At 55.1% G+C, this 23196-nt stretch overlaps 1 protein-coding gene across 1 annotated transcript in view; it reads left to right on the forward strand.

Annotated features, from left to right (window-relative positions):
- The window catches only part of LOC140411228 (uncharacterized), a 34590-nt gene extending 12509 nt beyond the window's left edge, over positions 1–22081 (forward strand). Inside the window, exons 2-4 of the mRNA XM_072500335.1 lie at positions 14059–14188; positions 20453–20627; positions 21529–22081. Coding sequence (XP_072356436.1) covers positions 14059–14188; positions 20453–20627; positions 21529–21694 — 471 coding nt within the window. The 3' untranslated portion in view covers positions 21695–22081. The remainder of the gene's footprint in view (positions 1–14058; positions 14189–20452; positions 20628–21528) is intronic.
- Positions 22082–23196: the final 1115 nt, after the last annotated feature.

Here is a 23196-nt window from a genome sequence, read left to right on the forward strand (position 1 = left end):
CCTGTGATAGGGAGACCCCCCCCCACACAGAGACCCCTGTGATAAGGAGACCCCCCACAGAGACCCCTGTGATAGGGAGACCCCCCCCCCACAGAGACCCCTGTGATAGGGAGACCCCCCACAGAGACCCGTGTGATAGGGAGACCCCCCCCCACACAGAGAACCCTGTGATAGGGAGACCCCCCGACACAGAGACCTATGTGATAGGGAGACCCCCCTCCCACAGAGACCCCTGTGATAGGGAGACCTCCCTCTCACAGAGACCGCTGTGAAAGAGAGAGCCCCCCCCCGCCACAGAGACCCCGGTGATAGGGAGACCCTGCCCCCACAGACCCCTGTGATAAGGAGACCCCCCCCACACAGAGACCCCTGTGATAGGGAGCCCCACCCCCCACAGAGACCCCTGTGATAGGGAGACCCCCCGACACAGAGACCTATGTGATAGGGAGACCCCCCTCCCACAGAGACCCCTGTGATAGGGAGACCTCCCTCTCACAGAGACCGCTGTGAAAGAGAGAGCCCCCCCCCGCCACAGAGACCCCTGTGATAGGGAGACCCTGCCCCCACAGAGACCCCTGTGATAAGGAGACCCCCCCCACACAGAGACCCCTGTGATAGGGAGCCCCACCCCCCACAGAGACCCCTGTGATAGGGAGACCCCCCCCGCCCCACAGAGACCCCTGTGATAGGGAGACCCCCCACAGAGACCCCTGTGATAGGGAGACCCCCCCCACAGTAGACCCCTGTGATAGCGAGACCCCCCCGCCCCACAGAGACCCCTGTGATAGGGAGCCCCCCCAAACAGAGACCCCTGTGATAGGGAGACCCCCCACACAGAGACCCCTGTGATAGGGAGACCCCCTTCCCACAGAGACCCCTGTGATCGGGTGACCCCCCCCACAAAGACCGCTGTGAAAGTGGGAGCCCCTCCCAGAGAGACCAGTGATAGGGAGACCCACCCACAGAGACCCCTGTGATAAGGAGACAACCACACAGAGACCCCTGTGATAGGGACACCCCCCCCCCCACAAAGAGAACCCTGTGACAGGGAGACCCCCCTCCCCACTGAGACCCCTGTGATAGGGAGACTCCCCGACAGAGACCACTGTGATAGGGAGACCCCCCCACAGAGACCCCTGTGATAGGGAGACCCCCCCACAGAGACCTCTGTGATAGGGAGACCCCACCCCCAGGGTCCACTGTGATAGGGTGACCCTCACAGTGACCCTGTGATAGAGAGACCCCCCCACAGACACGCCTGTGATAGGGAGACCCCACCCCCAGGGTCCCCTGTGATATGGAGACCCCCACACAGAAACCCATGTGATAGAGAGACCCCCCCACAGAGACCCCTGCGATAGAGAGACCCCCCCCACAGAGACACCTGTGACAGTGAGACCCCACCCACAGAGACCCCTGTGATAGGGAGACCCCCCCACAGAGACCCCTGTGATAGGGAGACCCCCCCACAGAGACCCCTGTGACAGTGAGACCCCCCTCACAGAGACCCCGCTGATAGGGAGACGCCCCAACAGAGACCCCTGTGATAGGGAGACACTCCCACAGAGACACCTGTGACAGTGAGACCCCCCTCACAGAGACCCCTGTGATAGGGAGACCCCCTCCCCCCCATAGACCCCTGTGATAGGGAGACCTCCCAACAGAGACCCCTGTGATAGGGAGACACTCCCCAGAGACCCCTGTGATAGGGAGACCCCCCCACAGAGACCCCTGTGATAGGGAGACACCCCCCAGAGACCCCTGTGATAGGGAAACCCCCCACAGAGACCCCTGTGATAGGGAGACCCCACCTCAGGGATCCCTGTGATAGGGACCCCCCCCCACAGAGCACCCTGTGACAGTGAGACCCCAACAGAGACCCCTGTGATAGGGAGACCCCCCCAAAGAGACCCCTGTGATAGGGAGAACCCCCCCCCCCCCCACAGAGACCCCTGTGACAGTGAGACCCCCACAGAGACCCCTGTGACAGTGAGACCCCCCCAGGGACCCCTGTGATAGGGAGACCCCCCCACAGAGACCCCTGTGATAGGGAGACACCCCCAACAGAGACCCCTGTGATAGGGAGTCACCCCGACAGAGACCCCTATGACAGTGAGACCCCCACAGAGACCCCTGTGATAGTGAGACCCACCCCCCACACAGAGACCCCTGTGATAGGGAGACCCCCCCCACACAGAGACCCCTGTGATAGGGAGACCCCCCACCCCCACAGAGCACCCTGTGACAGTGAGACCCCCACAGAGACCCCTGTGATAGGGAGACCCCCCCCACACAGAGAACCCTGTGATAGGGAGACCCCCCACAGAGACCCCTGTGATAGGGAGACCCCCCCCAACAGAGACCCCTGTGAGAGGAAGACCCCCCCCCCCAGAGACCCCTGTGATAGAGAGACCCCCCACAGAGACCCCTGTGATAGGGAGACCCCCCCTCAGAGTTCCCTGTGATAGGGAAGCCCCCCCCAAAGAGACCCCTGTGACAGTGAGACCCCCACAGAGACCCCTGTGATAGGGAGACCCACCCCCCACACAGAGACCCCTGTGATAGGGAGACCCACCCAACAGAGACCCCTGTGAGAGGGAGACCCCCCAACAGAGACCCCTGTGATAGGGAGACACCCCCTCAGAGACCCCTGTGATAGGGAGACCCCCCCTCAGAGTTCCCTGTGTTAGGGAACCCCCCCCCCCCACAGAGACCCCTGTGACAGTGAGACCCCCACAGAGACCCCTGTGATAGTGGAACACCCCCCACACAGAGACCCCTGTGATAGGGAGACCCCCCACAGAGACCCCTGTGATAGGGAGGCCCCCCCCCCCACAGAGCCCCCTGTGACAGTGAGACCCCCACAGAGACCCCTGTGATAGGGAGACCCCCCTACACAGAGACCCCTGTGATAGGGAGACCCCCCACAGAGACCCCTGTGATAGGAAGACCCCCCAACAGAGACCACTGTGATAGGGAGACCCCCCCACAGAGACCCCTGTGATAGGGAGACCCCCCACACAGAGACCCCTGTGATAGGGAGACCCCCCACACAGAGACCCCTGTGATAGCGAGACGCCCCCACAGAGACCTCTGTGATAGGGAGACCCCACCCCCAGGGTCCGCTGTGATAGGGTAACCCCCACAGTGACCCTGTGATAGAGAGACCCCCCCACAGACACGCCTGTGATAGGGAGACCCCACCCCCAGGGTCCCCTGTGATATGGGGACCCCCACACAGAAACCCACGTGATAGAGAGACCACCCCACAGAGACCCCTGCGATAGAGAGACCCCCCCCCACAGAGACACCTGTGACAGTGAGACCCCACCCACAGAGACCCCTGTGATAGGGAGACCCCCCCACAGAGACCCCTGTGATAGGGAGACCCCCGCACAGAGACCCCTGTGACAGTGAGACCACCCTCACAGAGACCCCGGTGATAGGGAGACCCCCCAACAGAGACCCCTATGATAGGAAGACCCTCCCACAGAGACACCTGTGACAGTGAGACCCCCCTCACAGAGACCCCTGTGATAGGGAGACCCCCCCCCCACATAGACCCCTGTGATAGGGAGACCTCCCAACAGAGACCCCTGTGATAGGGAGTCACTCCCCAGAGACCCCTGTGATAGGGAGACCCCACCACAGAGACCCCTGTGATAGGGAGACACCCCCCAGAGACCCCTGTGATAGGGAAACCCCCCCACAGAGACCCCTGTGATAGGGAGACCCCCCCCAAAAAAGACCCCTGTGATAGGGAGAACCCCCCCCCCCCACAGAGACCCCTGTGACAGTGAGAACCGCACAGAGACCCCTGTGACAGTGAGACCCCCCCAGGGACCCCTGTGATAGGGAGACCCACCCCCCACACAGAGACCCCTGTGATCGGGAGACCCCCCCACAGAGACCCCTGTGATAGGGAGACCCCCCCCCCCACAGAGACCCCTGTGATAGAGAGACCCCCCCACAGAGACCCCTGTGATAGGGAGACCCCCCCACAAAGACCGCTGTGAAAGTGGGAGCCCCTCCCAGAGAGACCAGTGATAGGGAGACCACCCCACAGAGACCCCTGTGATAGGGACAACCCCCCCCCCCCCCACAAAGAGAACCCTGTGACAGGGAGACCCCCCTCCCCACAGAGACCCCTATGATAAGGAGACCACCCCACAGAGACCCCTGTGATAGGGACATCCCCCCCCAAAAAAGAAAACCCTGTGACAGGGAGACCCCCCTCCCCACTGAGACCCCTGTGATAAGGAGACTCCCCGACAGAGACCACTGTGATAGGGAGACGCCCCCCACAGAGACCCCTGTGATAGGGAGACCCCCCCACACAGAGACCCCTGTGATAGGGAGACCCCCCACACAGAGACCCCTGTGATAGGGAGACCCCCCACAGAGACCTCTGTGATAGGGGGACCCCACCCCCAGGGTCCCCTGTGATAGGGAGACCCCCCACAGAGACCTCTGTGATCGGGAGACTCCACCAACAGGGTCCCCTGTGATAGGGTGACCCCCACACAGAGACCCCTGCGATAGAGAGACCCCCCCCCACAGAGACACCTGTGATAGGGAGACCCCCACAGAGACCCCTGAGAAAGGGAGACCCCCCCACAGAGACCCCTGTGAAAGGGAGACACCCCCCACACAGACCCCTGTTATAGAGAGACACCCCCACAGAGACCCCTGTGATAAGGAGAACCCCCCCTCCCCACTGAGACCCCTGTGATAGGGAGACTCCCCGACAGAGACCACTGTGATAGGGAGACCCCCCCCCACAGAGACCCCTGTGATAAGGAGACCCCCCACAGAGACCCCTGTGATAGGGAGACCCCCCCCCACAGAGACCCCTGTGATAGGGAGACCCCCCACAGAGACCCGTGTGATAGGGAGACCCCCCCCACACAGAGAACCCTGTGATAGGGAGACCCCCCGACACAGAGACCTATGTGATAGGGAGACCCCCCTCCCACAGAGACCCCTGTGAAAGGGAGACCTCCCTCTCACAGAGACCGCTGTGAAAGAGAGAGCCCCCCCCCGCCACAGAGACCCCTGTGATAGGGAGACCCTGCCCCCACAGAGACCCCTGTGATAAGGAGACCCCCCCCACACAGAGACCCCTGTGATAGGGAGCCCCACCCCCCACAGAGACCCCTGTGATAGGGAGACCCCCCCGCCCCACAGAGACCCCTGTGATAGGGAGACCCCCCACAGAGACCCCTGTGATAGGGAGACCCCCCCCACAGTAGACCCCTGTGATAGCGAGACCCCCCCGCCCCACAGAGACCCCTGTGATAGGGAGCCCCCCCCACACAGAGACCCCTGTGATAGGGAGACCCCCCACACAGATACCCCTGTGATAGGGAGACCCCCTTCCCACAGAGACCCCTGTGATCGGGTGACCCCCCCCCCCCCACAAAGACCGCTGTGAAAGTGGGAGCCCCTCCCAGAGAGACCAGTGATAGGGAGACCCACCCACAGAGACCCCTGTGATAAGGAGACAACCACACAGAGACCCCTGTGATAGGGACACCCCCCCCCCCCCCACAGAGACCCCTGTGATAGGGAGACCCCCCCACAGAGACCTCTGTGATAGGGAGACCCCACCCCCAGGGTCCACTGTGATAGGGTGACCCTCACAGTGACCCTGTGATAGAGAGACCCCCCCACAGACACGCCTGTGATAGGGAGACCCCACCCCCAGGGTCCCCTGTGATATGGAGACCCCCACACAGAAACCCATGTGATAGAGAGACCCCCCCACAGAGACCCCTGCGATAGAGAGACCCCCCCCACAGAGACACCTGTGACAGTGAGACCCCACCCACAGAGACCCCTGTGATAGGGAGACCCCCCCACAGAGACCCCTGTGATAGGGAGACCCCCCCACAGAGACCCCTGTGACAGTGAGACCCCCCTCACAGAGACCCCGCTGATAGGGAGACGCCCCAACAGAGACCCCTGTGATAGGGAGACACTCCCACAGAGACACCTGTGACAGTGAGACCCCCCTCACAGAGACCCCTGTGATAGGGAGACCCCCTCCCCCCACATAGACCCCTGTGATAGGGAGACCTCCCAACAGAGACCCCTGTGATAGGGAGACACTCCCCAGAGACCCCTGTGATAGGGAGACCCCCCCACAGAGACCCCTGTGATAGGGAGACACCCCCCAGAGACCCCTGTGATAGGGAAACCCCCCACAGAGACCCCTGTGATAGGGAGACCCCACCTCAGGGATCCCTGTGATAGGGACCCCCCCCCACAGAGCACCCTGTGACAGTGAGACCCCAACAGAGACCCCTGTGATAGGGAGACCCCCCCAAAGAGACCCCTGTGATAGGGAGAACCCCCCCCCCCCACAGAGACCCCTGTGACAGTGAGACCCCCACAGAGACCCCTGTGACAGTGAGACCCCCCCAGGGACCCCTGTGATAGGGAGACCCCCCCACAGAGACCCCTGTGATAGGGAGACCCCCCCAACAGAGACCCCTGTGATAGGGAGTCACCCCGACAGAGACCCCTATGACAGTGAGACCCCCACAGAGACCCCTGTGATAGTGAGACCCACCCCCCACACAGAGACCCCTGTGATAGGGAGACCCCCCCACACAGAGACCCCTGTGATAGGGAGACCCCCCACCCCCACAGAGCACCCTGTGACAGTGAGACCCCCACAGAGACCCCTGTGATAGGGAGACCCCCCCACACAGAGAACCCTGTGATAGGGAGACCCCCCACAGAGACCCCTGTGATAGGGAGACCCCCCCAACAGAGACCCCTGTGAGAGGAAGACCCCCCCCAGAGACCCCTGTGATAGAGAGACCCCCCCACAGAGACCCCTGTGATAGGGAGACCCCCCCTCAGAGTTCCCTGTGATAGGGAAGCCCCCCCCAAAGAGACCCCTGTGACAGTGAGACCCCCACAGAGACCCCTGTGATAGGGAGACCCACCCCCCACACAGAGACCCCTGTGATAGGGAGACCCACCCAACAGAGACCCCTGTGAGAGGGAGACCCCCCAACAGAGACCCCTGTGATAGGGAGACACCCCCTCAGAGACCCCTGTGATAGGGAGACCCCCCCTCAGAGTTCCCTGTGTTAGGGAACCCCCCCCCCCCCCACAGAGACCCCTGTGACAGTGAGACCCCCACAGAGACCCCTGTGATAGTGGAACACCCCCCCCACAGAGACCCCTGTGATAGGGAGGCCCCCCCCCCCACAGAGCCCCCTGTGACAGTGAGACCCCCACAGAGACCCCTGTGATAGGGAGACCCCCCTACACAGAGACCCCTGTGATAGGGAGACCCCCCACAGAGACCCCTGTGATAGGAAGACCCCCCAACAGAGACCACTGTGATAGGGAGACCCCCCCACAGAGACCCCTGTGATAGGGAGACCCCCCACACAGAGACCCCTGTGATAGGGAGACCCCCCACACAGAGACCCCTGTGATAGCGAGACGCCCCCACAGAGACCTCTGTGATAGGGAGACCCCACCCCCAGGGTCCGCTGTGATAGGGTAACCCCCACAGTGACCCTGTGATAGAGAGACCCCCCCACAGACACGCCTGTGATAGGGAGACCCCACCCCCAGGGTCCCCTGTGATATGGGGACCCCCACACAGAAACCCACGTGATAGAGAGACCACCCCACAGAGACCCCTGCGATAGAGAGACCCCCCCCCACAGAGACACCTGTGACAGTGAGACCCCACCCACAGAGACCCCTGTGATAGGGAGACCCCCCCACAGAGACCCCTGTGACAGTGAGACCACCCTCACAGAGACCCCGGTGATAGGGAGACCCCCCAACAGAGACCCCTGTGATAGGGAGACCCTCCCACAGAGACACCTGTGACAGTGAGACCCCCCTCACAGAGACCCCTGTGATAGGGAGACCCCCCCCCCCACATAGACCCCTGTGATAGGGAGACCTCCCAACAGAGACCCCTGTGATAGGGAGTCACTCCCCAGAGACCCCTGTGATAGGGAGACCCCACCACAGAGACCCCTGTGATAGGGAGACACCCCCCAGAGACCCCTGTGATAGGGAAACCCCCCCACAGAGACCCCTGTGATAGGGAGACCCCCCCCAAAAAAGACCCCTGTGATAGGGAGAACCCCCCCCCCACAGAGACCCCTGTGACAGTGAGAACCGCACAGAGACCCCTGTGACAGTGAGACCCCCCCAGGGACCCCTGTGATAGGGAGACCCACCCCCCACACAGAGACCCCTGTGATCGGGAGACCCCCCCACAGAGACCCCTGTGATAGGGAGACCCCCCCCCCCACAGAGACCCCTGTGATAGAGAGACCCCCCCACAGAGACCCCTGTGATAGGGAGACCCCCCCACAAAGACCGCTGTGAAAGTGGGAGCCCCTCCCAGAGAGACCAGTGATAGGGAGACCACCCCACAGAGACCCCTGTGATAGGGACAACCCCCCCCCCCCCCACAAAGAGAACCCTGTGACAGGGAGACCCCCCTCCCCACAGAGACCCCTATGATAAGGAGACCACCCCACAGAGACCCCTGTGATAGGGACATCCCCCCCCCAAAAAGAAAACCCTGTGACAGGGAGACCCCCCTCCCCACTGAGACCCCTGTGATAAGGAGACTCCCCGACAGAGACCACTGTGATAGGGAGACGCCCCCCACAGAGACCCCTGTGATAGGGAGACCCCCCCACACAGAGACCCCTGTGATAGGGAGACCCCCCACACAGAGACCCCTGTGATAGGGAGACCCCCCACAGAGACCTCTGTGATAGGGGGACCCCACCCCCAGGGTCCCCTGTGATAGGGAGACCCCCCACAGAGACCTCTGTGATCGGGAGACTCCACCAACAGGGTCCCCTGTGATAGGGTGACCCCCACACAGAGACCTCTGTGATAAGGAGACCCCACCCCCAGGGTCCCCTGTGATAGGGAGACCCCCACACAGAGACCCCTGCGATAGAGAGACCCCCCCCCACAGAGACACCTGTGATAGGGAGACCCCCACAGAGACCCCTGAGAAAGGGAGACCCCCCCACAGAGACCCCTGTGAAAGGGAGACACCCCCCACACAGACCCCTGTTATAGAGAGACACCCCCACAGAGACCCCTGTGATAAGGAGAACCCCCCCTCCCCACTGAGACCCCTGTGATAGGGAGACTCCCCGACAGAGACCACTGTGATAGGGAGACCCCCCCCCACAGAGACCCCTGTGATAGGGAGACCCCCCCACACAGAGACCCCTGTGATAGGGAGACCCCCCCCCCACACAGAGACCCCTGTGATAAGGAGACCCCCCACAGAGACCCCTGTGATAGGGAGACCCCCCCCCACAGAGACCCCTGTGATAGGGAGACCCCCCACAGAGACCCGTGTGATAGGGAGACCCCCCCCACACAGAGAACCCTGTGATAGGGAGACCCCCCGACACAGAGACCTATGTGATAGGGAGACCCCCCTCCCACAGAGACCCCTGTGATAGGGAGACCTCCCTCTCACAGAGACCGCTGTGAAAGAGAGAGCCCCCCCCCGCCACAGAGACCCCTGTGATAGGGAGACCCTGCCCCCACAGAGACCCCTGTGATAAGGAGACCCCCCCCACACAGAGACCCCTGTGATAGGGAGCCCCACCCCCCACAGAGACCCCTGAGATAGGGAGACCCCCCCGCCCCACAGAGACCCCTGTGATAGGGAGACCCCCCACAGAGACCCCTGTGATAGGGAGACCCCCCCCACAGTAGACCCCTGTGATAGCGAGACCCCCCCGCCCCACAGAGACCCCTGTGATAGGGAGCCCCCCCCACACAGAGACCCCTGTGATAGGGAGACCCCCCACACAGAGACCCCTGTGATAGGGAGACCCCCTTCCCACAGAGACCCCTGTGATCGGGTGACCCCCCCCCCACAAAGACCGCTGTGAAAGTGGGAGCCCCTCCCAGAGAGACCAGTGATAGGGAGACCCCCCCACAGAGACCCCTGTGATAGGGAGACCCCCCCACAGAGACCCCTGTGATAGGGAGACCCCCCCACAGAGACCTCTGTGATAGGGAGACCCCACCCCCAGGGTCCACTGTGATAGGGTGACCCTCACAGTGACCCTGTGATAGAGAGACCCCCCCACAGACACGCCTGTGATAGGGAGACCCCACCCCCAGGGTCCCCTGTGATATGGAGACCCCCACACAGAAACCCATGTGATAGAGAGACCCCCCCACAGAGACCCCTGCGATAGAGAGACCCCCCCACAGAGACACCTGTGACAGTGAGACCCCACCCACAGAGACCCCTGTGATAGGGAGACCCCCCCACAGAGACCCCTGTGATAGGGAGACCCCCCCACAGAGACCCCTGTGACAGTGAGACCCCCCTCACAGAGACCCCGCTGATAGGGAGACGCCCCAACAGAGACCCCTGTGATAGGGAGACACTCCCACAGAGACACCTGTGACAGTGAGACCCCCCTCACAGAGACCCCTGTGATAGGGAGACCCCCTCCCCCCACATAGACCCCTGTGATAGGGAGACCTCCCAACAGAGACCCCTGTGATAGGGAGACACTCCCCAGAGACCCCTGTGATAGGGAGACCCCCCCACAGAGACCCCTGTGATAGGGAGACACCCCCCAGAGACCCCTGTGATAGGGAAACCCCCCACAGAGACCCCTGTGATAGGGAGACCCCACCTCAGGGATCCCTGTGATAGGGACCCCCCCCCCACAGAGCACCCTGTGACAGTGAGACCCCAACAGAGACCCCTGTGATAGGGAGACCCCCCCAAAGAGACCCCTGTGATAGGGAGAACCCCCCCCCCCCACAGAGACCCCTGTGACAGTGAGACCCCCACAGAGACCCCTGTGACAGTGAGACCCCCCCAGGGACCCCTGTGATAGGGAGACCCCCCCACAGAGACCCCTGTGATAGGGAGACCCCCCCAACAGAGACCCCTGTGATAGGGAGTCACCCCGACAGAGACCCCTATGACAGTGAGACCCCCACAGAGACCCCTGTGATAGTGAGACCCACCCCCCACACAGAGACCCCTGTGATAGGGAGACCCCCCCACACAGAGACCCCTGTGATAGGGAGACCCCCCACCCCCACAGAGCACCCTGTGACAGTGAGACCCCCACAGAGACCCCTGTGATAGGGAGACCCCCCCCACACAGAGAACCCTGTGATAGGGAGACCCCCCACAGAGACCCCTGTGATAGGGAGACCCCCCCAACAGAGACCCCTGTGAGAGGAAGACCCCCCCCCAGAGACCCCTGTGATAGAGAGACCCCCCCACAGAGACCCCTGTGATAGGGAGACCCCCCCTCAGAGTTCCCTGTGATAGGGAAGCCCCCCCCAAAGAGACCCCTGTGACAGTGAGACCCCCACAGAGACCCCTGTGATAGGGAGACCCACCCCCCACACAGAGACCCCTGTGATAGGGAGACCCACCCAACAGAGACCCCTGTGAGAGGGAGACCCCCCAACAGAGACACCTGTGAGAGGGAGACCCCCCCCCCCAGAGACCCCTGTGATAGAGAGACCCCCCCACAGACCCCTGTGATAGGCAGACCCCCACAGAGACCCCTGTGACAGTGAGACCCCCACAGAGACCCCTGTGACAGGGAGACCCCCCCCAACAGAGACCCCTGTGATAGGGAGACCGCCCCAACAGAGACCCCTGTGAGAGGGAGACCCCCCAACAGAGATCCTTGTGATAGGGAGACCCTCCCCACAGAGACCCTGTGACAGTGAGACCCCCCAGGGACCCCTGTGATAGGGAGACCCCCCCACAGAGACCCCTGTGATAGGGAGACCCCCCCTCACAGAGACCCCTGTGATAGGGAGACCCACCCCCCACAGAGGCCCTTGTGATAGGGAGACCCCCCCACAGGGACCCCTGTGACAGTGAGACCCCACTCCCCACTGAGACCCCTGTGATAGGGAGACCCCCCCACAGAGGCCCCTGTGATCGGGAGACCCCCCCTCACAGAGCCCCTGTGACAGTGAGACCCCCCAGGGTCCCCTGCAATGGGCAGCTCAGGGGGCCGCACAACATGTGCACCGGGGCCAATGGGCACGGGACGCTCTGATCATCTCCAGGTTCACCAACTAGACGGGGGGGGAACCTGGCCTGGGGCACGGACACCGCCTCCCACCACCAGGCCCCCACATCCCCCGCCTGCAGCTCGGTGATACATACCTGCGGCGCTCCGAGCTGGGGGCCCTGGGTTGGCAGTAACAGCGGGTCGGAGCCATGGGATGGAGGGTGATGACAGCCCGCTCTGCCATGAGCTCCGTGCTCCACATCGTTTGACAATGTCTGCCTCATGCCCACGGTCGCACCTTCCACCTGGGTGAACCCTGCATGCCAGCTGGCCAGTCCATCACACGGTCGGTGGGGTGGGGTGGGGGGGGGTGCGGTGGGGGGTGCGGTGGGGAGCCCACGCCACCCACAACATCCGCCCATTCCCCCCCCCCACCTCCTCTATGGCCAGCCCAGCCCAGCCCACCCCTCACACCCTGACAGAGCACCGAGGCAGGTTGGAACGGTGTGAACAGGTGTTTAATGTGAAAACCCGAGACCCTAACCCGAAACTGTACCCTGCACCCCTGCTAACTTAACTGGTGTCTAACGTTCTGGCCTTCCAGCCCTAACATTGCGTCTAGTTAGTTCCCCAGACGGTCCAGCAGGAGTGGAGGCGGCCCTGCTGTGATTCCCGCCCTGCCACCTGGGTCCCGGTCGGTGGGTGCCTTCTGGGGCGATCGGGCCTGGATGGGCCCGGCTCCTGCCCGTGTGTCCCAGGTGGTGTGGTGCTGCCCTGTTCTGCCTGCTGCCCACTGGAGGCTCCAGGGACAGGAGGGGTGGAGTCTGAGGGGCTGCGGTGTTCCGGCACCTCGCCTGCGGGAGTCACCGGCACGGGCCCAGCACCTCCTCCTCCCTCGGGGTGCCCGGTGGCCCCCAGGCATCTCCATGGGGCTAGGGTGCGGGTAATCCCTGAGACAACCCCGCCACCTGGCACTGCCAGTCCTGGAGGCCCACTCTGGCCTCGACCAGGGTATGCACGCTCACACCGGATCCAAAACAGGACGTCCATTCCTTGGAGATGACGCAGTGAAGATTCACTGGGTTGATTCCTGGGTTACAGAGATGTCCAATACTGAAAGGAATCATATTGTCGGGAACTCTCTGGAATTTAGGAGAATGAGAGCGATCTCATTGAAACAGACAAGGTGACAAGGTACAATTTAGGATTCCAGGTTGCTCGGGGTGTAGTATAATGGAGTATATTCGGACAGGTCCTGTGAAGGGTTAACCCTGTGATGTCACTGGCAGAAAGTGACATCTACTCGTGATCTGAGAGTCTCGCAGAAAGCAGCACGAAAAGAAGCTCGTGTCGGGGAATGTTCTCCAAACGGTAAATGTGTTCCAATACAGTTAGAATGTCTGCAGCCAGCAGTCTCTGGGAGTTACGGAAACTTCTCCAACACAACAACACAATGGAACAGGTGGGGAGTGCGTGGGGCAAGTAGAGTTGGGGTTAAAGGTGAGGCATGATCTTGTTGATTGGTGGAACAGGCTTGAGGAGTTATTGGGCCTATTCCAGCTCCTATTTCTTACGGTCCAATGACATTGTTTTCTTTTCATCCTGGATTAGTGCCTGGATACGAGGACCAATTTCTAACCCATTGAAACCTTTCTGTTTCAATAATGTGGTAAAACAGCCAAAGGGAAACACAATTCCTGGACATGATTCAGTGTCGATGGCCTTCAATAACATTCTCTTTATTTGTTTTCATTGAAAGCCCAAGGGGAAGGTGTGAGGCCCAATGGGCAGGATAACTCTAAAGTTGACAGAGTGCATGAGGGGGTCAGGGAAATCAATCTGGAAGTGGTGATGCCAAGACTCCCATCAAAAATTCCAAACTCTTTTACCAGGTCAGTCCATGCAGGACATGAATACTGCTCCCACACCTGGGAACCGAGGACAGTCCCCTCAACACTGATGTGTTTTGGTGCGAGTTCAGTTGTGTCACATGGTGATGGATTTTATTTTCTTGTTTTAGAATTATGATGAGGCGGAATTAGAATATCGGCAATGGGTTCAAACTGACGTTGATGCCGTGGATATTAAAAGTGCGCTGGCGATCGGTCTGGACAAACTATTCAGTTATGCACGTTGTGGGAATGTTGCAGGTATGTCAGATGTTCCTTCAAAGTAACAACAGATTCTAAAACAGCCATTCACTCTTTAACCTGTCACGTTTGAAACTTTCTGTACAGACTGACACACTGAGCAAAGAATTGTCAATCCCAGAGCGTTCCTCGGTCACATGTGACTCGTGGGATGAGGCGCTAGTTGGGCTACTTACATACATAGAAACAAACAGAGAAAATAGAAGCAGGAGGAGGCCATGCGAGCCTGCCCCGCCATTCTTTATCATCATGGCTGATCACCAAGTTCCCGCCTTCCCCCCCATATCCCATTATCCCCTGAGCCCTACTTCTTTGATACCTGCCGGCTTTATGTTCCCAGAAACCGGGAAGGTTTCCCACATGCACTGGGAGCGAGATTCCAGCTGTGGTTGCTGAATTTCCCGAGTGTAATAAAGACTCTTTCTCAGGCATGAACCCGCGATTGGAGTCGACATGAACCCTTGTGGAAGCTGAGAAACTGCATCTCTCTCAGCTCAGTGGATGCTGTGGGAATGCTGGCTCCTGTCTGAGACTCAGTGACAGGAAATTCCACCTTGTTAAAGAGAAATCCTGTGTAACTAACTGCGTCCAGTTATTTAATGGTTAATGGTGGTTGAGGGAGAATGTTTAATGGTTTATGGTGGTTCAGGGTGAATGTTTAATGGTTTATGGTGGTTGAGGGTGAATGTTAAATGGTTTATTATGGTTGAGGGTGAATGTTTAATGGTTAATGGTGGTTGAGGGTGAATGTTTAATGGTTAATGGTGGTTGAAGGTGAATGTTTAATGGTGAATGGTGGTTGAGGGTGAATGTTTCATGGTTAATGGTGTTTGAGGGTGAATGTTTAATGGTTAATGGTGGTTGAGGGTGAATGTTTAATGGTTTATTATGGTTGAGGGTGAATGTTTAATGGTTAATGGTGTTTGAGGGTGAATGTTTAATGGTTAATGGTGGTTGAGGGTGAATGTTTAATGGTTAATGGTGATTGAGGGTAAATGTTTAATGGTTAATGGTGGTTGAGGGTGAATGTTTAATGGTTAATGGTGGTTGAGGGTGAATGTTTCATGGTTAATGGTGGTTGAGGGTGAATGTTTAATGGTTTATGGTGATTGAGGGTGAATGTTTCATGGTTAACGGTGGTGAAGGGTGAATGTTTAACGGTTAATGGTGGGTGAGGGTGAATGTTTAATGGTTTATTATGGTTGAGGGTGAATGTTTAATGGTTAATGGTGTTTGAGGGTGAATGTTTCATGGTTAATGGTGGTTGAGGGTGAATGTTTAATAGTTAATGGTGGTTGAGGGTGAATGTTTAATGGTTTATGATGGTTGAGGGTGAATGTTTAATGGTTAATGGTGGTTGGGGGTGAATGTTTAATGGTTAATGATGGTTGAGGGTGAATGTTTAATGGTTAATGGTGGCTGAGGGTGAATGTTTCATGGTTAATTGTGGTTGAGGGTGAATGTTTAATGGTTTATGATGGTTGAGGGTGAATGTTTAATGGTTAATGGTGGTTGAGGGTGAATGTTTAATGGTTTATGATGGTTGAGGGTGAATGTTTCATGGTTAATGGTGGTTGAGGGTGAATGTTTCATGGTTAATGGTGGTTGAGGGTGAATGTTTAATGGTTAATGCTGGTTGAGGGTGAATGTTTAATGGTTTATGGTGGTTGAGGGTGAATGTTTCATGGTTAATGGTGGTTGAGGGTGAATGTTTAAAGGTTAATGGTGGTTGAGGGTGAATGTTTAATGGATAATGGTGGTTGAGGGTGAATCTTTAATGGTTAATGGTGGTTGAGGGTGAATGTTTAATGGTTTATGATGGTTGAGGGTGAATATTTAATGGTTAATGGTGGGTGAGGGTGAATGTTTAATGGTTATGATGGTTGAGGGTGAATGTTTCATGGTTAATGGTGTTTGAGGGTGAATGTTTCATGGTTTATGATGGTTGAGGGTGAATGTTTAATGGTTAATGGTGGTTGAGGGTGAATGTTTAATGGTTATGATGGTTGAGGGTGAATGTTTCATGGTTAATGGTGGTTGAGGGTGAATGTTTAATGGTTTATGATGGTTGAGGGTGAATTTTTAATGGTTAATGGTGGTTGAGGGTGAATGTTTAATGGTTAATGGTGGGTGAGGGTGAATGTTTCATGGTTAATGGTGGTTGAGGGTGAATGTTTAATGGTTTATGATGGTTGAGGGTGAATGTGTAATGGTTAATGGTGGTTGAGGGTGAATGTTTAATGGTTATGATGGTTGAGGGTGAATGTTTAATGGTTAATGGTGGTTGAGGGTGAATGTTTAATGGTTAATGGCAGTTGAGGGTGAAAGTTAATGGTTAATGGTGGTTGAGGGTGAATGTTTAATGGTGGTTGAGGGTGAATGTTTCATGGTGAATGGTGGTTGAGGGTGAATGTTTAATGGTTAATGGTGGTTGAGGGTGAATATTTAATGGTTACTGGTGATTGAGCGTGAATGTTTAATGGTGGTTGAGGGTGAATGTTTAATGGTTAATTGTGGTTGAAGGTGAATGTTTAATGGTTAATGGTGGTTGAGGGTGAATGTTTGATGGTTAATGGTGATTGAGGGTGAATGTTTACTGGTTAATGGTGGTTGAGGGTAAATGTTTAATGGTTAATGGTGGTTGAGGGCGAATGTTTGATGGTTAATGGTGGTTGAGGGCGAATGTTTAATGGTTAATGGTGGTTGAGGGTGAATGTTTGATGGTTAATGGTGGTTGAGGGTGAATGTTTAGTGGTTAATGGTGGTTGAGGGTGAATGTTTACTGGTTAATGATGGTTGAGGGTGAATGTTTACTGGTTAATGGTGGTTGAGGGTGAATGTTTGATGGTTAATGATGGTTGAGGGTGAATGTTTGATGGTTATTTGTGATTGAGGGTGAATGTTTAATGGTTAATGGTGGTTGAGGGTGAATGTTTACTGGTTAATGGTGGTTGAGGGTGAATGTTTGATGGTTAATGGTGGTTGAGGGCGAATGTTTAATGGTTAATGGTGGTTGAGGGTGAATATTTAGTGGTTAATGGTGGTTGAGGGTGAATGTTTACTGGTTAATGGTGGTTGAGGGTGAATGTTTACTGGTTAATGGTGGTTGAGGGTGAATGTTTGATGGTTAATGATGGTTGAGGGTGAATGTTTGATGGTTAATGGTGGTTGAGGGTGAATGTTTCATGGTTAATGGTGGTTGAGGGTGAATGTTTAATGGTTAATGGTGGTTGAGGGTGAATGTTTAATGGTTAATGGTGGTTGAGGGTGAATGTTTAATGGTTAATGGTGGTTGAGGGTGAATGTTTAATGGTTAATGGTGGTTGAGGGTGAATGTTTAATGGTTAATGATGGTTGAGGGTGAATGTTTAATGGTTAATGGTGGTTGAGGGTGAATGTTTAATGGTTAATGGTGGTTGAGGGTGAATGTTTAATGGTTAATGATGGTTGAGGGTGAATGTTTGATGGTTAATGGTGGTTGAGGGTGAATGTTTGATGGTTAATGGTGGTTGAGGGCGAATGTTTAATGGTTAATGGTGGTTGAGGGTGAATGTTTAGTGGTTAATGGTGGTTGAGGGTGAATGTTTACTGGTTAATGGTGGTTGAGGGTGAATGTTTACTGGTTAATGGTGGTTGAGGGTGAATGTTTGATGGTTAATGATGGTTGAGGGTGAATGTTTGATGGTTAATGGTGGTTGACGGTGAATGTTTAATGGTTTATGGTGGTTGAGGGTGTACAATGATGTTATGTATGTAAACATTCAAAACGAGTTTGACAAATTACCATTTTTACAATAGACTGTTAGCAAAATTTAAACTCATGTGATGGAAGGGGATGGCAGCATGGATCCAGAATTGATCCACTGATTGGTTGATTGATATTTATTGTCACATGTACCTAAGTACAGTGAAAACTATTTTTCTGCGGCCAAGGGAACAAATGGTGGATCAACAAAAAGCGATTGGTCCCATTGCGGAACAAGGCCAAACAAGAGCAACATAGAGCGTCATGAACAGTGTTCTTACAGGGACCAGATCAGTCCGAGGGGGAGTCGTTGAGGAGTCTAGTAGCTGTGGGGAAGAAGCTGGTCCTCTGTCTGGATGTCCGAGTCTTCAGACTTCTGTATCTTCTGCCTGATGGAAGGGTCTGGACGAAGGCAATGCCTGGGTGGGAGGGGTCTCTGATAATGCTGCCTGCCTTCCTGAGGCAGCGGGAGGTGTAGACAGAATCAATGTGAGGGTGGCGAGCTTGTGTGATGCGTTGGGCTGAGTTCACCACACTCTGCAGTTTTTTGCGATCTTGGACCGAGCAGTTGCCATACCAGCTGTGATGCAGCCGGATAGGATGCTCTCTATCGCACATCTGTAGAAGTTTGTGAGAGTCGATGCAGACATGCTGAAGTTCTTTACCTTCCGTAGGAAGTAGAGACTTTGTTGGACTTTCTTGACTGTTGCATCAACATGAGTGGACCAGTAATGGTGATGGTAAACCCCCAGGAACTTAAAGCTATCGACCATCTGGTTTAGGGGCTGGCTTAGCACAGTGGGCTAAACAGCTGGCTTGTGATGCAGAACAAGACCAGCAGCGCGGGTTCAATTCCCGTACCGGCCTCCCCGAACAGGTGCCGGAATGTGGCGACTAGGGAGTTTTCACAGTATCTTCATTGAAGCCTACTTGTGACAATAAGCGTTTATTAATATTATTATTATCTCCACTTCGGAGCCATTGATGCAGACGGGAGTGTGTGCCGTCCTGCACTTCCTGAAGTTGATGATCAGTTCCTTGGTCTTTCCGACGTTTAGAGAGAGGTTGTTTTCGGTACACCATGCAACCAAGTGATCTATCTCCCTCCTGGAGTCTGATTCGTCGTTGTTTGAGATGCGGCCCACCACAGTCGTATCATCTGCAAACTTCCAGATTGAGTTGGAGTTAAATCTTGCCACACAGCCGTGTGTGCACAGGGAGTACAGTCGAGGACTGAGCACACATCCTTGCGGGGCCCCGGTGTTGGGGACTATTGTGGAGGAGGTGCTGTTACCTATCCTGACAGATTGGGGTCTGTTGGTGAGGAAGTCGAGGATCCAGCTGCACAGGGAGGGGTCAAGTCCAAGGTTGCAGAGTTTGGTTATTGGTCTTGTTGGGATAATGGTGTTGAAGGCGGAGCTGTAGTCGATGACCAGCAGTCTTACACAGGTGTCCTTGTTGCCGAGGTGTTTGAGTGTTGATTGTCGAGCCAGCTGGTCTGCACAGTCTCTGAGTGCTCGCCCAGGGACTCCGTCGGGACCTGTCGCTTTCCGCGGATTCACTTTCAAGGAGGCAGCTCTTACCTCTGAGGCTGTAATAGTGGGTACGGGTGTGTCCAGGGCTGTTGGGGCGGGAGGCACTGATACATTGGCTGACTGCTCAAAGCGGGCATTGAACCTGTTCAGTTCCTCGAGTAGAGATGCTCCAGCCCCAGAGATTCCGCCTGGCCTTGCTTTGTAGCCTGTGATCTTGTGTAGGCCCTGCCACAGTCGCCATGGGTTAGTGACGTTGGCCTGGGACTCTGGTTTGATCCGGTACTGCCTTTTGCCGTCCCTGATGGTTTCCGTACGTCGTACCAGGATTTCTGATCGAGGTCAGGGGGGTCAGACTTGAACGCCTCCGTCCGGGACTTCAGCGGGGAGTGAACCCTTTGGTTGAGCAGGGTTTCCGATTTGGGAATACCCGTATTGTCTTCTTTGCTGCACCGTCCTCGACACACTTCCTGGTGAAGTCTGTGACGGTGGTTGCGTATTCGTCCAGGTTCGCTGCCGGGGCCTTGAATATGGACCAATCCAGTGTCCAAGCAGTCGCGGAGAATGTCCTCAGATTCCTCGGACCAGCACGGCGCGCTTTTCTTCGGATTTGCCAAAGTGTGGTTGGGGAATGGAGCGGTCGGCCCCTTTGATGCCCGTGTAGCAGTGTCCAGGGTGTTCGCACCTCCGGTGGAGCAGGAGATATGTTGATGGAGTTTGGGTGGAACCTTCCTGAGGTGGGCCTGGTTGAAGTCTCCAGCCACGACTGTCAGGGCTTCGGGGTGATTTGTTTCTTGGTTGTTGATGGTGGAGTTAGTTCGTCACGTGCTGCTCTACATCCTGGCTACTTGTTCATTTGCATATTGCCTTAAAGTGATATCACAACATTTTCCACATTTCAACAAAGTCACCCTACCCCCTCACCTGTAACTTTTTACTCCCCGTAAACTGATCACCCAGTTAAATGCTGTGTCTCTCTGTCTACAGGTACCGTTATTCCTCTCGCTGCACCTTGGGGAGTTGTTGGATACTTGAAAAATGGCAAAATACAACAAAGATTCAGTGTATTTGTCTGGATAGTTCCCGAAGTCATCAATCCACCGGAACCAACAGATCCAGCAGTTACATTACAAACTGGACCTCCTGTTTGGTTCTATGGCAGGTGAGTTTAGTGACTGATATATTGTGATTGATGTTCCTTTCTGTCAGCTCTTGTATCAACATCAGCCTGGGGCGGGATTCTCCCGTTTTGAGACTAAGTGCTGTGGTGTGGGTGGGAATGTGGAATGTTCCTGCTGTGGCTTCTTGCCGGAAAACACTCCGAATCTTCCCACCCATCATTAATTATTCACCTGGGTGTTTTCCGCTGTTTTCAGCAGTGGGTCAGGCCTGGATGGTGTGTAGTCCGCCCTCCTGCCCGGGTGTCATATTGAAAAGATGTCCAACAACACTGAGCCATGTTGACAAAAGAAGGTGGACCTCCTGAAAATGCAGATCGATTTCCAGCAACATTGGTCACCCAGAAACAGGCCAGCAGAAGGACCCCCTCCAGAACACATAATACGGAAGATCCAAGGGCCCAATCTCCCCCAACCCACTGCTGTGGTGCTCCAGGGTCCAGGGTTGTGGGCGCTCTCCATCCTCAACTCTGTGGGCAGCGCCACGCATCCTGACTTTGGTACACTACATTGTGATGAATGTTTCTCACACTGGCGTTTTTCCCGCCGGAATGGCAGAGAATCTATCCTGGGGGGGCACCCCGAGGTCCCTCTGCTACTGCACTCTCTTTAGAACTGAGCCATTAAGTCTGGATAGACTATCTCCACCCTCTCTGTAAAATGCATCACCTCACATTTCTCTGTGTTAAACTCTATCTGCCACTTGTCTGCCCATTTGGCCAGCTTCTCGATGGTCTTACTCCAGCTGTGGACTAACTGACTGGTGCAGGCGCCTCAATGGGCTGAATGGTCAACTCCTGTCCCTGTTGTCCTGGCAACCGACTTTCCAAACAGGATTTGTCAGGGGGATCAAAATTAAATCCTCTGTTCTTAATCCTGTTGCAGGGTTTTTGACAAGAAAGTTGATGAACAACAAACTGAAGAACTTGTGATTCAATTCCTGAAGGATTTGGAACAAGACAACCAGCCCTTCAATAGCACATTTTTTGACATCACTTATTTGAACACAGAAGGGTTAATGGAAATAGGTTTTATGAAGACAGGAGAATGAAGGTTTTCTGGAAGGTTCTGTACCTTTCATGGCATCAAACAGTGAGATGTGCTTAACTCTATTCTAAAACTGTTTAACTTTCCATTGGGTTTAATCTGGAATACTGAGCATAGTTTTAATCTCCTTACCTCAAGACGGTTATATTTACCTTTGAGGGAACGCAATGTCTGCTCATCAGACAGGTGACGTATATGTGTCAATATTGGCATTTTGGACAATTCCACCAATGTCCATCTCCAAATCCCTGTGACCCTGTTTAGAAATATTGCCCTCTACTGGCAGTTAGTAATTATGACTCCCACACAAACACTGCAGCATTTATTCTAGATTCAAAATTATTCAGCGACATTCATATCAACAGTGAACATTTCTTCCTCATTTCCACACACTGTCGCATTGATTATTTAGCTCAATGGTTCTAAACAATGTTCTTTTCTCGATGTCCAGTTTCTCCCCACATTGTCCGGCCATCTTGGTTCTCACCTGGGTCTGGACCGTTTTGTCTGCTCAAAATTAAATAAAAACAGAGACTCTTCAATCCGCTCCACCATTCAGGAAGATCATGGCTGATCTTCGACCTTAACTCCACCTTCCCACACTGTCCCTCGAGTGTGTAATATGTCTGATAAACAGGGAATGCACTCCCACAAAACTCGGTTCATCCACCCTTAACTAAGGAGCCCAAACATCACCACATCATATTCTACCTGCCATGTTCTTAACCACTCACTTAACCAACCAAATGTGGAGCAAACACGTGATCGTCCACCCACACGTTAACCGTACATGTGACTCCAGCCTTGATATATTTGACTGTTTCTGAGTCCCGCCTGCTCTATTTCCCGTTAATATTATTTATAATTAGGTTTCCCTTCAATGTCTGAAATTCATTGCTGAACACGTCTCCACACTGCACAGATACAGGGCAAAACGCAATTGTACCTGGTGGTGGGCCCTCTACTGGGGAACGGAGATTAATCACTGCACTAATTTGCTTTTTCTGTAATCTTGCTTTCAATAAATTGTGAGAGTGAGACTGAGATGGTCCTAGTGTCAGATATAGTTCCATAATTTTCCATCTTCACACAGCCATGGAATATATTCATATTTATCCATCATACTGACCAGAATGTTTCAAGTTGTTGTGAAAAGAGTTGGGATTTGTGACAGAGCACAGAGTATTGAAGCTGTTAAATGTGAAATCATGGAGTGATCAGATGTGGGACTGTTCCTGGGCTCTCTCAGTCGGAGTTAGTTCCAGATGGAATTATTTAATTACAAGGGAATGTTTAAACTGTAAAGAGACAGTGTGTTCACCATTTGTAAAATAATGAGATTTTCATCACATCATCGGGAAGATTTTGCTTCAATGTTTGAATAGTTCTGTGTCCTGTGCTCTGAAATATAATGGGAATGGAACATATAACAGACTGTGTGGAATAGACACTGGACACTGTAGGAAGAACACGTCACTCACTGGAGAAACCTGCTAATGGAGACAA

The sequence above is a fragment of the Scyliorhinus torazame genome, chromosome 4 (genome assembly GCF_047496885.1).
Source record: "Scyliorhinus torazame isolate Kashiwa2021f chromosome 4, sScyTor2.1, whole genome shotgun sequence".
Classification (NCBI taxonomy): Eukaryota; Metazoa; Chordata; class Chondrichthyes; order Carcharhiniformes; family Scyliorhinidae; genus Scyliorhinus; species Scyliorhinus torazame.